This window comes from Leucopleurus acutus (genome assembly GCF_964270905.1).
Source record: "Leucopleurus acutus genome assembly, chromosome: 11".
NCBI lineage: Eukaryota > Metazoa > Chordata > Mammalia > Artiodactyla > Delphinidae > Leucopleurus > Leucopleurus acutus.
In genome coordinates, this window is record NC_139152.1 from 64,844,321 (window position 1) to 64,859,539 (window position 15,219).

General features: G+C 37.7%; 1 protein-coding gene across 2 annotated transcripts in view; it reads left to right on the top strand.

Moving 5' to 3' along the window:
* The window catches only part of SYT1 (synaptotagmin 1), a gene marked incomplete at both ends in the record, with an annotated part of 539,644 nt that overhangs the window by 405,017 nt on the left and 119,408 nt on the right, over positions 1–15,219 (top strand). For both annotated transcript variants that reach the window (XM_082850419.1, XM_082850418.1), the window contains one exon: positions 3,251–3,418. In XM_082850419.1, coding sequence (XP_082706545.1) covers positions 3,251–3,418 — 168 coding nt within the window. The remainder of the gene's footprint in view (positions 1–3,250; positions 3,419–15,219) is intronic.

A 15,219-nucleotide genomic window follows, 5' to 3' on the forward strand; every position in this document is an offset into this window, starting at 1 on the left:
AATGGTACAATGAGGTATTACTCTCGTTGCAAAATTTTTTGTGTACAGGGGAAATTTAAGTATTCTAAAACATTCTGCTTAACCCACCAATAAAAAGAATATGAACCTATTGTTTTTTTCCATCTCTAGCATTTTTCCCTTACTCTTGGCTCTTCCCTGGTGTTCTTCATCTTGTTGAGACACCTCAATTAGCAAGCAGTAACAAAGAGGAATTCTGGCCACATAATAACTCAGCAGGAAAAGGTGCTTGGCAGGTCTCAGGCATCTCTGCATATACGAGTAGTCTCTGTAGTTCTCATCTTGAAGTCATGCATAAAAACAGTCTTTTGGTAGACATGTTTAACACGTGAAATTTGTTGAAATGCATTACTTAAAACAATACATGTCTGTGAATATGCCAAGGAGCAGATTCAGAATCACCTGTCCACCAGTCAGCCTTAGCGATCGCACGCACCTGACATTAGCAAACATCCTGGTATGAAATAAATGGATGAAACTGAGGGCGTGAGTCATTCCCGTGAACCTTGTTTCCAATTTTGTAAAAGAGCGGTATCTTTCTATTCACTCTCAAATTAGAGTTTTTAAGACAAAAAAAAAATCCCTCATCTAGTGTCAGCAACTCTGTTTAAAATCTATACTTTTCTAAACCCAGATAGTTAATGTAGAGTAGCAGTAAAAACCAGCTTATGAAGAACTAATCATTAGGGTCAATATACCACAGGACATAAGTGAAAAGGAAACAAAAAAATATTGCAAAAGGTAATTACAATCCTTCTGTTTGACTATGTATTGATCTTAATTTAGGTCAGTAGTTTCTAACCACAATTTAGTCAGCACATTCTTAAATTATTTGAAATATTGTGGGGCTTTGTTTTTGTTTTGAGTTATCTATACGTTATTTCTTTTAAAAAAGTGTATTGCTAATAATTTTTAGTAATGTCTATAACCTCAAGAATTATAATCATTGAGATTTTGAAATTGCCTATAAAATTTAATAGGTTCCATTTTACTTCAGGAGTGTTGATCACATCATAAATCAATCCAAAGTACAATATATTTTGATAGATTTGAGAAATATACCACCGTTTCTAGAGAACTAGTTAATTTTTCCTTGTAGGCCTTGTAGATTATGCATCTTAAATGCCAATAGGCTGTATGATACGAGAATGGAAGCAAAACACTTTAAAGAGGATTGGCTTTAAAATTGAGTTCAAATCCACTGAACATGAACTTGACATGCCCCAAATGAAATGCTCCTTCTTTTCTCCACAACAAACTACCATTTGAAAGAGCTACTCATCATTCAAACAGTAAATATTTATTAAGTGCCTACTGTGTACCAGCACTGTGCTAAATGCTTTACATGTATTCGTTTGGCCTCAACCAGGCCCTGTGAAATAGACACTGTCATCATCACTTTTTGATGGATGAAAAAGCCGAGGTTTATTTACTTGTCCCAGCGCCATCAGCGGGAAAAAGGGGGAACCCAGGCCCAGACCTGTCTGACCTCAAGCTCAAGTTTTTGACTAATGCCCTTTCAGTACAATCACCAAAAACTCTAGAGAGATTTCAGAAATCAGATGAAATTTTCAAGAGTTCATCCCTACTCTAAAATTCCTTATTTCTTCCTTTCAAAACTGGCTCTTTGGAAGGGTTTATTTTTTCACTCTAAAGTAGAAAATGTGTTGTGCCTAGTTTTTAATCATAGTATTTTAATCTGATTCCAAATAGATGACAAATGATATAAAATAAAAACTCTTTGGAAAAACCAAAATTTCTTGTATATATGCAGTCAAATATTCTTCCTTCTCCTTTCCTTCTTAATATACAGAGTTAATTGAGAAATGTTTGCTGGAGCATAACACAACTATTTACACTGATAAAATAATAGCAAGTGTCTGAAAGTTGATCAAACCTTCAATACAAGTCTAAACAATTTCTTAATTAGGCATTTCTTCCCGGTTACTGAAGTGTAGCTTACTTGGATTGCCCTGCTTTCTCTGAATATTAAAAATGTCACTAATAAATATCACAGCCTATAGCATCTGTCCCAGTTATATTTGAACAGCTGGAGAATTCATCAGTTCTTGGCCTTTTGCCACTGCTCATCCTAAAGAGTGTCGTACCTAAGAATGAACTTCAAGATCTAGATTATAATGCATCTCTGATATTCAAAACAGCAATTTTCTAGTCAGCTCTTGTCAATCAGGAAATTATTTTAAGGAATAGGTGAGGCACCTTGTGAATTTCATTCAAGTCCTTGCAGACTCCTAGCATGCCTGTTCACATATCACTGCTCCATTAAACTATGACATCCAAATGGCCTGAAAGAGCGGGAACTCTCCTCAATACTCTGTATGGGAAAAGAATCTAAAAACAGAGTGGGGGGGCTTCCCTGGTGGCGCAGTGGTTAAGAATCCACCTGCCAATGCAGGGGACATGGGTTCGAGTCCTGGTCCGGGAAGATCCCACATGCAGCGGAGCAACTAAGCCCGTGTGCCACAACTACTGAGCCCATGTGCCACAACTACTGAAGCCCGTGCGCCTAGAGCCCGTGCTCCACAACAAGAGAAGCCACCGCAATGAGAAGCCCACACACCACAACGAAGAGCAGCCCCTGCTCAACAGCTAAAAGAAAGCCCGTGCACAGCAACGAGGACCCAACGCAGCCAAAAATAAAATAAATTTCTTTTAAAAAAAGAGTGGACATATGTGTGTGTATAACTTATTCACTTTGCTGTACACCTGAAACTAACACAACATTGTAAATCAACTATACTCCAATAAAATTTTTTTAAAAAATGAAAGAGTTAGTAGAACTTTTGAAACAACTTATCTACCCGGTTAAGTTGCACCCTGACAGTATAACTTATCATAAAAATAACAACAAAATATTCTACGAGAAAAACTTATTTATATAGTCAAGTGCAACTGGCTTGGTTTATTCATATATTAATCTTGAAGTGTTTCTAGCCTGACTAATAGTATGAGCTATTATTAATAATACTAACAGCTTCTAGAACTTTGGGATAAAGTGATAAATCACTATGGTAAGTCCTTATTTTCTCCCAAGTAATTTAAGCCCCAAGCAGTTAGTTAAATGATTCAATTTAAGGAAAAAAACCCCAAAGCACAAGTATCTCCCTGTTCTGTTTATCCAACATAAATATTAAAATTAAAGACTATAAACAGGAAACATGTTTTAAGCATTTTTTGTGACCAGATGTTTTGTCCTCATCTTTTTATTTAGGTGCCGTATTCGGAATTGGGTGGCAAAACTCTGGTGATGGCTGTCTATGATTTTGATCGATTCTCCAAGCATGACATCATTGGGGAATTTAAAGTCCCCATGAACACAGTGGATTTCGGTCACGTAACTGAGGAGTGGCGTGATCTGCAAAGTGCAGAGAAGGAAGAGGTAAGAAAAACATTAGCATTTCTAATGTGACAAGCCGTACGCCAGTTGCTACTCTCATACTAACCTACTGAGAGCTGCTGGGGTGACATGAGTGATGTGGCCCTCCAGCTTCTGACAGTGAGCAAAATAGGGTCAGGGGATTGCATAACCTCGTAAAAAAGTATACTGATCTTCTGGGTCTTATTTGAAAGAAAACAAAGATTTGTGCAGGTCTACAGATAATTCCCTGGGGTTGAGGGGACAGACAAACACACCACTTCTAAAAGCTTAGAAATTACACACACACACACACACACACACAATCTGCTTCTTTAAAAGGACAGTGAAAAGTCATCTTTTCCTTTGTATTTTTCCACAAAGACTTTGTTTTCTACATAGATTATATAGCTATTAAATAGAAATGAAATGGCACTTTTTCCTTGATTATTTCTGCATATTACAGACAGTTCATTGTTTCTCCTAAAGATATCAGAGCACAATGGGTAAAACGTCAAATAAAATTCACAAAGGCAGATATTAAATCCACTTTTTAAGTGACTCACATTTTTACAGTATTCTTCACATTGTTTTGCCCCAGTTTTAATAGGTTAGCCCAGGATTTTTCTGTGATTTAAAGAAGGGAATTTCAGTAGCCTTAGTGCATTTAAACTGCATAATAATCAATTCTATTTGATTATGCTATGCCAGCCTGACACTAGTGCTTTTCTGAGCCAGTGTCTCAACAGGCCAAAACCAGAAAAGCAAACAATTCTTAGCTTCTCTGAATTCCTAAAGCAACTCCTTTTCCAGCCATTTTTTTGTTCCTAACATGGGTTTATAATTACCCAAGGGATTGCCAACAGCCTTTGTCATTTAGGATCACTAGACGCCTTGGATTCTGTAAGGTGTGGTCACTTTGGGGCCACCAGGGAAATCAGAAAGTAACCCAAGCCTTCAGAGAAACTCAGCCAAGAACATCACCTGGGAATCCTTTCAACCTAAGGTTTTCTGTAACCATTATTACTATTGAGGTTTTAGAACAGGTTTATTTATTACTATACTGAAATTGAATTTTATTAGTGCTCTAAAATTATTACTTCGTTGTAAAAAAGAAAAAAAAAACGAGTCAAAATTATTTGAGTTAAGCTCTGCTTTTTCTTTGGAAGGAAAACGTTTAGTCAAAATTAGATTCTTGGATATTGAAATAGATTTACCGCCCCTGGGGATAGAACCACCCAAGGATAATATGGAGTTTTTAAGTTTTACAACTTAGTTAAGTAGTTCTTCCCTATGAGTAGACCAATATCTATATTAAAATGCAACATCTGTGTGAAAAACCTTTAATCATAATGTTGCTAGTCATTTAACAAAGTAGTGACCTGTTTCACTGAATTTTTATATTTTATTGACATATTTGACTTTGTAAGTTCCTTGTGGCTGGGGGATAGGGGTGGGACCATAACAAGTATTATTAACTGATAGATTTTTGTTAATTGATTATTGGTTGGCTTCTTGGTCGAGTATCCAGATAGGACCCACTTGTCCTTCACAAGCCCACCTGTCCAGAGGGCATGGCTCATGTCCTTCCCCCCCAACTAGTCACTATCAAGTGGTATGGGATTCCAAGACTACACCCCTGGGCTTCTGAAAAGGTGGTAAATATTTTTGTCTGTGTTAGGAAATGTAATCCATCAAGCCATTTTCTTCTTTAAAAAATTCTTTGAATACGGGCAGAGTTTGATACTTGACACTAAGCTGACAGGTGTGACGCTAGAATCTACAAGTTTAGGTAGACTGCCCAAAAAGAATCACGTTTTTATTCTCACCCCCTGAATTGCCCGTTTTCTCTCTTTTGTAACTTTCTTCCTCCTCATCTTCTCTCCCTATGAAAGATTTTTTTTGTGATCCAGCTTACTCAAAATGATTCACCAGGGCTTCCCTGGTGGTGCAGTGGTTGAGAGTCCGCCTGCCGATGCAGGGGACGCAGGTTCGTGCCCTAGTCGGGGAAGATCCCACGTGCTGCGGAGCGGCTGGGCCCGTGAGCCATGGCCGCTGAGCCTGCGCGTCCGGAGCCTGTGCAAACGTTTATTATGTACTGCTATATTCCTAGAACTGTGCCAGGTGTTAAAAAAAAAAAAGAAACGTGAAAAGGGTGGACACTGCTCTTGCTTTCATGGAGTTTAGTGCTGCCTCACTTTCTTCCCTCACTCCAGTTTTCGCCTTGCTTATTGCCAGCTAGACTGATTTCTAGTAAAAGTCTTGCCTTTAATATCAAACACTCCTGGGTTTCAATCCCTACGGATCCATTTACTAGCTCAGAGACCTTAGACAAGTGACTTATGCTCTCTAAACTTCAGTATTTTTTTTTTAATCTAGTAAGTGGTCTAACATTATCTTATTTTACAAATTAAATAGGATAGAGTATAAAGTACCTAGCATGGAGTCTGCCATTTGACATATTCAACAAGCAAGAGATCTCCCATTCTTTCTTCTTGACCAATCTTTTTTGTGTCCTTTCTTTCTTGTGCTTTCATCTCCCTATTTGTTCTACTCTTTTTCCTCTATGTGTATTGCTCTACTCTTTTCCTCACCACCACTGTACTTACTGAATGGCTCTGGAGATTTTTAACGGGAAATAATTCTATAACTGTACTTTTAAACCCTGGAGCCTTTCCTCTTCGGTATCTACTTGGGAATAATTTTTGGTTTTCAGTTGAGTGACTATTTCCTTTTATCATGATATAGGAAACCTTATAAAACAGATGTCTAGCTTACAAAGTATCTCTGGATAACTAGATTCAGGTATAAACTTTCTCCTAATAAATAAGATTCCAATTACATTTTATGTCTAAAGAATTACTTCTGATAACGTGCTGTCTTTTCATGCTACTGTTCACTAACTAGAGAAAATTATAGTTGTTTGAATAAACTGAAGTCTTAGATTGACTTTAGTTCTCACGGTTTCAAACAAAATTCTTTTTCCATTTTATATGAGCAATTTTGTTTAAGATTTTTGTTTTGCTTTCCTCTAAAGTGTTAAATCTTCTTTTTAATGTCACAATGAGTGAAAGATACCAAAGAAAGCGAGAAAAACGAATTCAAGAAACAGCTTTGGAATCTAGAAACTGAACCGCTAGTCATTAATAGTCTGTTCAAGGAGAGACTTGGATTTAAAATGGGTTAAATACAGCCCACTAGGATCCAACCCCAGGGTTTTGATAGCATGGGGTAGGCTTTGTTGTTTAAAGTTAAAAAATATAAAAGTCATAAGATGATGAAGCAATTACGTAAGTTAAAGGATTATGTGTTATCTTAGTAAGCAATTAAATACGCGAGCAATTGAGGAGAAACTGGAAAGGAGCCTTATCTAAAAGTTACTAAGCACATGTTTGAAACACAGGGGGTGTTGAAGAGAGAAATTAGGCCAGAAGAGCTTCAACAAGCACACAACTCCCATTGTTAGATTCTAGCCCGTGGAGAAAACCTCTGTGCTGAAGTTTCCATCCTGACTTTATGACGTTTTTATGACTAACACAATCCAAGTCCCCTCCCTTACTAGTAGTTCAGGTTCGCTAGCCATTTTTTTTTTGTCTAATGTTGCATGACTGATGACCCACTCTCCTTCCACCTGCTAACAGGTGAAGATGGAATCTGACCTTGCAAGACAGCTAAACCTTTCTCTTCCTTTTGTCTCTTTAAAACAGAAGTCCTCTGAGTTTCAAGAGATGGTTATGCATAAAACCATTGTCTTAATTTTCCCCCTTTTCAGGTTAAGGCCTCAAACATCATCCTTTATAATCAGTATATACAGTTCTTCCACTGGCAAAAGGCTTCTAACATGTATAGCCTCAGGCTACCTGGTGAATTTTTAAGATTTTCTTCATTTTAATCATTCAAGAATATTTATGTCATCCACAAGTCAAACCTGAAGCCAACCTCCAGATATTTGGAGTAATCCATTCTTTTAATATTTTTACTTAATTACTTCAAATATTATGATCAATAGCTATGACTCCATTTTCTTTTTTAATGAATTTTATTTATGATCATTGCAGCAACTGTATCAGTCCTGTACCCCAGCATCAAGTACATCTTCAAAGCATTTAGACCCTTTTTATTTTAGCATTTGTTCCTAATTTTTCATCCCTATGCCTTCCACTACTACTTTTTAATCCCTAAAAACACATAAAATACCACCAGAATGCAACTGGATCCCTTTTTTTTTTTAAGGAGTTTGTCTCATAACTTGACCAGTACTATTTTGTCTCCATTAGAAAATGTCCATCACCTCTGCTTTGTGTAGAATTCGTTAAAGAGTGATTTTTAAATGAGATTCTGTAATCTAGTACAAATGGAAAAAAAACTGATTGCTGAATTAAAACAAGTTGGGACATAATTTAATTAGGATCCAAGCAGAAGGGAAGAGAAGCTACTTTAGTGCCTTAATAGAAAATCAGTTTTGCAAGAAAACTTCACATTTTTAAGTCTAATTAGAAAAACATTTAATTCACAGAAAAGCATTTGGAGAATACATATTCAATCAAAAATCCAAAGTTTTTTTAAGCTTATGATAAGTTACTTGATATTCCTTTGGAATGCGTTCAAGTCATTATTCCTTATGGCATCTCTTTTGTCCAAGGATCATGAAAGAACTGATGCTGTTTCTAAGTATACTTAGCAGTCAGATGGTAGCTCACGCCCTCCAAGAATCTCCGCACAACAAATTAGTGCCCTGAATGAAATCCTCATAAAAGGTTAAGTGCAGGAACTTTAATATGGAAGCCCGTAAGACTCTACCTTGTCACTCACAAACTATCACATTAGAGAAATGCAACAAAGACACTCATTTTGACCCCCAGCATTCCAGGAAGGTATACTTATTTTTACTTCTTCATCGTCTGTCTTCCCCACTGGACTATAGGCAGCGTATCTATTGTTTCCAACTGTGAAACCAAGTTTAATCACAGAGGCAAGCACACAGTAGGTGTAAAAAAATATTTTCGAATTAATGAATGGGGCAGAGTTGCTTATTATACATGAGAGATGCTTCAAAACTTCCATTTTAAAGTCCATGTTATGGTAATTGTGTTCTTATTTTACAAATGAAGTCTAAAGTATTCTGAAAAACCATCAATAAAGTATCTTAGCACCAAACAATGAAAGTGATTTAGTACCCTTTTGTCTTTTCAGTCTTTTTATATCAAATGGAGGCAGATAGATGCTTAGCAGAAGCATTCTAATTGTTTTTGTTGATGGTCATGAAAATGATGAGTTTCTCTCACTAATTTTTTGGGGGGAGGTGAGGGGTAAAGGCTTATTCAGGATCTCTTTCCTCTGTATAAACCTTTTTATCCTGTTTCCATGATGCATGGAGAGCTTGTGGCTCAGCTTAATTTAACTTTTATTTAAAGTTAAGATTTAGTTAAAGCTCTGATTTGAGTCTCTGCTGGCAACATGGAAATTTACCCAGAGGGAAATGGGAAAGAATCAATTCCAAGGAGAAGTCCAAGAATATGAACAAAATCTAAGTTTATTGTATCTAGAATATTTGTTACTAGTCAGATTTATAATAAAATAGATATAAAACAATTCAATAATATTATATTAAGACCATGATATATTTTAGTGTACTTAGTATCTATGTGTCCATTTTGTGGTACGTGCAACATAATAGTTTCCCTTTAAACTAAGTAGAGTTGCATTTGATTTCTTGATATGTCTTTGGCCATAGCTGTGGTTTACTTGCATCTGAGTTTGGTCAGAATTTCAATCACCAATTATAACTGTATTGCTATGCATAATAAGTATTGTCGGCTTCATGATGTGGTTTCTAAAAACATCATAGGAAAGAATAACTGGAAATATCCTTCTAGTGTGTAGGACTGTAATTTGATTGCCTTTCTAGTTAAAAAGCCTTTTCAGGCACAAATGGGTGAAAACAAATTCTCACTTCACTGAGATTCTAAATGAAAATTTGGTAACATTTGTCTGCTAAAATAAAAACGTGGGAACTGTGAGCTTCAGTTTTATTGGGGACTTAACTGAGGACCATAGCCCCAGAGACAGCCTCTCAGATAGCTCCAAGGAACTCTCAGGAGGACATAAGGGGGGAGGTTAGTATATATGTGATCTTGGCAAAGAGGTTTGGCAAGCAAAAGCACATCTCTGTAGAAGGTTGCTACTAGCCACGAGGAAAAGATATCTCAGTTAACGATTTTAGTGCTTTAAAGTATGGGAAGATGCAAGAATTTGGGTTCATAAGATTTTCTCCTGAAATATCTAACTATCTGAAAGCCTTGTTCTGCCAGTTTTCCCAGAGCACAGAGTGCCTCATTCCTGATCTCCACCCTGAGGCTCCTTTCAGGGTATGTTAAAGGTCAGCAACTCCAGTAGCTAATGACTCAATCCTTGTAGAACCAGACAGCAAGCGACATTCTTTAGTTGGCCTTTTTTTTTTTTTTTTTACTGTGAATTCCCTAGAAAAAATAAATTTAGACTCTAAAGAATTAAGTGGAGGGAGAGACCCTGGACATTTTCAAAATGCCCTTTGACGACCTCCCATGGTTCCCCCATTATCATACCTTAACCTACTGCATTACCCTCCCCTTCACAGCTGTCATCGCCCAGAGGCCTGGATTTCCAACCCAGCTCCCTCGGTTCCAAAATGCATCTTATTAAAAGCTTCCCTTAACTTCTCTACCTAAGTTATAAACACCAATAATAATAAGAGCTACTATTTACTGAGAATCTACTGTGTGCTCACAAAAAAACTTCACAACAGTCTACAAAAGTGGCATATTAAATCTGTTTTACAAAATGAGGGGAAAAACAAACCTGAGCCCAGGAAAGTCTAAGTAGTCTGTCCAAGTTCACACAACCAATGCCAGAGCTAAACTTCAAACACCGGTCTTTCTACTTCACCACTCTTTCTACTTCACCATACCATCTGCTTTAAACAGTGTCTCTCAGTCTCTTTAGCCTCCAAGTGTAGCTATAAACTCAACTTAAATGCAACAACAAAAAAAAGAGCAAAACCAAACTGATACAAATTAGTTCTTCCTCAGCTTTGGCTTGTTTATTTTGGAATTTCAACATTTGGTCAATTTTCTTTGACAACATTCAACTGATTAAGATCTACATATATATTTTCCCTCTCAAATATTATAATACACTGCAAATGTAACACAGCAAAAGAAAAAAAAACAGTAAATAGCTATGGCATTTTTGTTTCTTCTTCATAATATTTCATAAATACTTAGCATGAATTCCTGTCCAGGATACAAAGTCCTAAAATTCAAAGGTCCTGTCCAGGATACAAAGCCCGAAAGTTCAAAGGTACTCATTAACACAAACATGTTATTATTCACTCATGATTGCTGATGAATTTAATGAAGGCAGAGGGATTTTGCTTTCCAATAAAAAAAATTCATTAAATAGAATTTAAATTCCCATTCATTTATTCAGAACATATATTGAATAGCTGTGAAATTACCACTGTAAAGTGCATGCAATGGAAGATTAAGATTCACATGTGGGAAATGGTCAATAATAGTAGCAAAATTTCGTCATGAAAATTAACAAAAGCAGTTTGGTAAAGAGCCAGACCTGAAGTATAAATTACAGGGCACCGTATGTTTTAGGCACAAAGAAAAGGTACGGACAGGCAGGGTCCACGGAAGAGTTGAAAAAAGTGAGCTAGTCTTTAAAACTGAGTAGATTTTGAATAGGCAGAAGGAAACTAAGAATGCCTTCCAAAAGTTAAGAGGTGAACAAGAGACAACTGACAGAGCTAAGACCGCCAATGACAGGCCCAGGTAGAAGTAGAGTGAAAGCTTGAACAGATATCCTGAGAAAGAAGACTGAATGAAGTAGTTTAGTGACAGTTTGTCCCTTACAACGTCAAACTGATCAACCTAAACTCAGGACGCTAAATAAAGCTCGTAAAACTTGTTCTTCCCAAGGACAAGAGCTGGAATATGAAAGCCAGCCCCACCTCTATGCCAAGCACTCTACTAAGTGCTTTTCTCACATGATCTCAGGTAACCCTTGGTGCAGTCCTATGGGGTCATTCTTCAGATCCCTGTTTGGGATTGGCCAATCCCCATCGGCCCGGTGCACCCAGAAGGTAAGCACCAGAATAAAGATTTAGACCTAGGTCTGACTCCCAAACCCACTCTCTCTCTCCTCTGCCATATTGCTACTTAATTGACTAACACTCAGTGAGTCCAAGGATATTGCCAATCTTGTTTCTCTTCTTATCCCCAGTGCCTGGCACTGTGCCTGGAACATCCCAAGTGCTTAAATAAGTATTTCCAAGGGAATCGGTTGGACAAATTAAAATAAAAATTTTCTTTTACAAACATGCATGAGTCATACCACCTTCAGAGAAGTCATCTTTGAAGGATACCCAGTTATTCCAGTTGTACTGCCTATATGGTACATATTTTGAATTCCAGCCCCTCTCTCCAAAAGTCTTTCTCAGTATACAATACAGTCTTCTCTCTGTCCTCAGTTGTGGCCTGTCTTTAAAAGGTAAGTTTGATTGAAATGGTCATAAGCTGTTTCCAAGTATGGCCTATAAGGTGATGATCCAACTGAGTAAAATAGTTTTAGTTATTATGATCAAGTAATGAAGTGGATATTCTTGTGAGACTTCTATTCTGACTCTGACCAAAATGTTTTGAGCAATAACATCATTATATAGTCTCTCACATGGGTCACTATAGGAAAAATCATCAAGAGATATAAGTTCTGGATACATGTAGTGCCAAGGAAATCTGTTTTAATAGAAACTAGTGTAGGTGTTAGTTTTCTTTTTTATTTAAAGACTAAAGAGTGAGCGTTTTCAGTCGAACTTTAAATACAGCAAAGTGGTTTAGAAGCATGGATTTCATGAATATAGATTGGAGGAGCATAAAGTGAGGAGTGGGAATTGAAAGAGGAATGAATAGAAAACAAAAGAAGGGGGAGAAAAATGACATAGACAAGTGCAATCTTGCCTGTATCTGGTTGTTTTACTATTGAAATAGCAAAGAGGATTCTGAGTGGGAAGCAGTGTCATCGATGCAGGAGAATGTCTCGTTCTGTCCTGTCCTCCAATTCCACACATTTGGATCTCTTACAGTGTCATCTTTTCTGGTGGTTCATCATATGCTTTGGAACAATTTTTTTTATTATCTCGTTTGTGACTTCTTCAAATAAAATGTTTTCACCTTCTGCTTTACTCCTGCCTCGCTTTGAGCAAGCCAAATGTTTGTATTGCGAATCTTTAATCCATTACAATCTGTTACCCTGCAATTAGATGAAATGTCAGCAATTCAGTTGTACTATTTGTACTAAAGAATAAGGGAGAAGAATGAGGACTTGCTGATAAACAAGAACTTAAATAATTAAAGGATGAAAGAGAGGGAGCCCGCATACACACATGCAAACCTACTTGTTTTACACGTGGCTAAGGTTCTTTCCAATTGTGAACAAGAGGCCTTAAATACTGCAAATTACTTTTATTCCTTCATTCTTTCATTTATTCAACATATATTTATTAGGGCTCTTTTGTGAGCCAGGGACTGTACCAGCTTCTAGAAAAACAGTGGTGAAGATAAACAGACCCATTAAGCATAGTCAATTATACTTTAATTATGAGACAGTACCACAAGTAGATAAAAGCTCTGAGCCTGGACTCCACCGATGTGTATCCAACCATGACTCCACTTACTATTGGTGTCCTTAGGCTTGTTACTTAACCCTTCTGTAAAATGGGATTAATATTACCCACCTCCATGAGTTGGGATACACTCTAAAAGATAATTCATTTAAAGCACTTAAACAATACTTGGCACCTAATAAACTCTCAACAAATACTAGGTTTTCTTATTATGGAAGACACTGATCAGAGCCTTTATTTCCTTGCCACTGAAAAAGCACTGCTCTGACCACTAGACTTATATACTTTCTTTTGTGAGGAGACTGAGACAGCCTTAGGGTTCAGAGGACATCAGCATACAGTTCTGATGACAGACAGGATATCCGAGTTTAGCCCCCAAGTGTGAGAAACGGTGGATGAAGACAGACTGGGGGTGACATGGAGAAGAGGTCACAAGGCCAATCCAGGGTAAGGCTTAGCACGCATGAGTGGAAGGTGGCACTAACACAGTGTGGCCCCAATGACCACGCCCTTCTCTATGCTCTGACACCACAAAACAAGAATTCAAAGTCCAGGCCCTACTAAATCAAAAAGACTGTCAGTAACAAGTATCGGTGAAGATGTGGCAAAATCGAAACCCTCACACAGCTCTGAAGGGTGTAGCCACTTCGGAAAACAGTTTAACAGTCTCAAAATGTTCAACAGACAGGATTCGTATGACCTAGCAACTCTACTCCTAGGTTTATACTCGCCCCCCAAAGTGGAGACGCATTTCCACACAAAAAAATTGTAGAAGACTGTTCGTAGCAGTATTTTTCACAATTGCCAAAGAGTGGAAAGAATTCAAATTTCCATCAACTGATGAATAATTAGACAAAACATGCTATAGTCATACAGTAGAATATTATTCAGCCATAAAAAAGAGTGTAGCACTGATACGTGCTACAACATGGATAGACCAGAACAGCCAAATCCACACAGACAGAAAGCAGATGAATGGTTGCCTAAGGCTGGGAGTTGCAGGGTGGGGTGGGGGGCAGTAGAGGAGGAGGCATGAGGAATGACAGCTGGTGGGTATGAGTTTCTTTGTGCGCTGATGAAAGTATTCTCAAATTAGATAGTGGTGATGGTTAACACAACTCTGAATCTACTAAAATCCACTGAATTGTATCCTTCAAGAAGGTGAATTTTCTAGTAGGTGAAGTATAACCTCAATAAAGCAGTTTAAAAAAAAATGTTATTTCAGGCACTGAAACCCTAATCACGGAAGCATGATGTTCTAGGTTGACCTGGGGCTCCATCTGAAACAGAACTGATGGATGCTGGGAATCCTCTCCCAATACTGTTTCCAAAGTTGAGGGATATTTCCTCAAAATATTCCAGTCTCCCTTTATATCAGAGCATGTGTCTGCAGGATCCTGCTCTTCACCACCACACCTCTGGATGTAAGGTCAATGCTAAGACCCCTTGGATAGATGAAGAACCCAGGCTCAGGCCACGTGGCTAGCCAGTGAGAACTCAGGATTCAGACACCCTTTTTCTGATTCCAAAGCCATTTTCTACTAGTGTACTCTCTCGTAGGGTAGAAGCTTTAGGGTTGCTTATCCTGACACAAGAACAATGTTCTAAATATTAGAACTACCCACTCCCTTTTGCAGTCTGCCTTCCTACGGTAGATTCTCAGAGATTCCTCCAGTCATTTCCTTGCTCTTTTCTGTGCCTTGACTAGCAACGTCATGCCTTTTTTTAATGGAGGTAGAACTCAACATATAATAAAATGCAGATATGAAGTGTACAGTTCAATGTGTCTTCACAACTGTATACACCAATATAAGCACCACTCCAATCAGGTTGCAGAACATTTTTTACCCCCGAGAAGTCCCACATGCATCTTGGTGTCTATACAGGAATGCACCGATACTTACTCTAATGGGATTCTATAGTTTTTTCTTCCTCATTCTCACTAAGTGCCCTGATAATGCTCAGCATCACCTTGATCTTTAACCCACAGCGTATTGTTTCCGCTGTACTGTACGACTGGCACCTCATTACACACATCCCTGTTTTCTAAGTGTCAGTGCCAAGCCACTTTGTGCCGTTACATAAAAAGATGCCTTGTTTACCTGTTTTGTTGTCTACAGGAGTATAAGCTCCTTGGAAGTAAGGAAAGTATTCACTA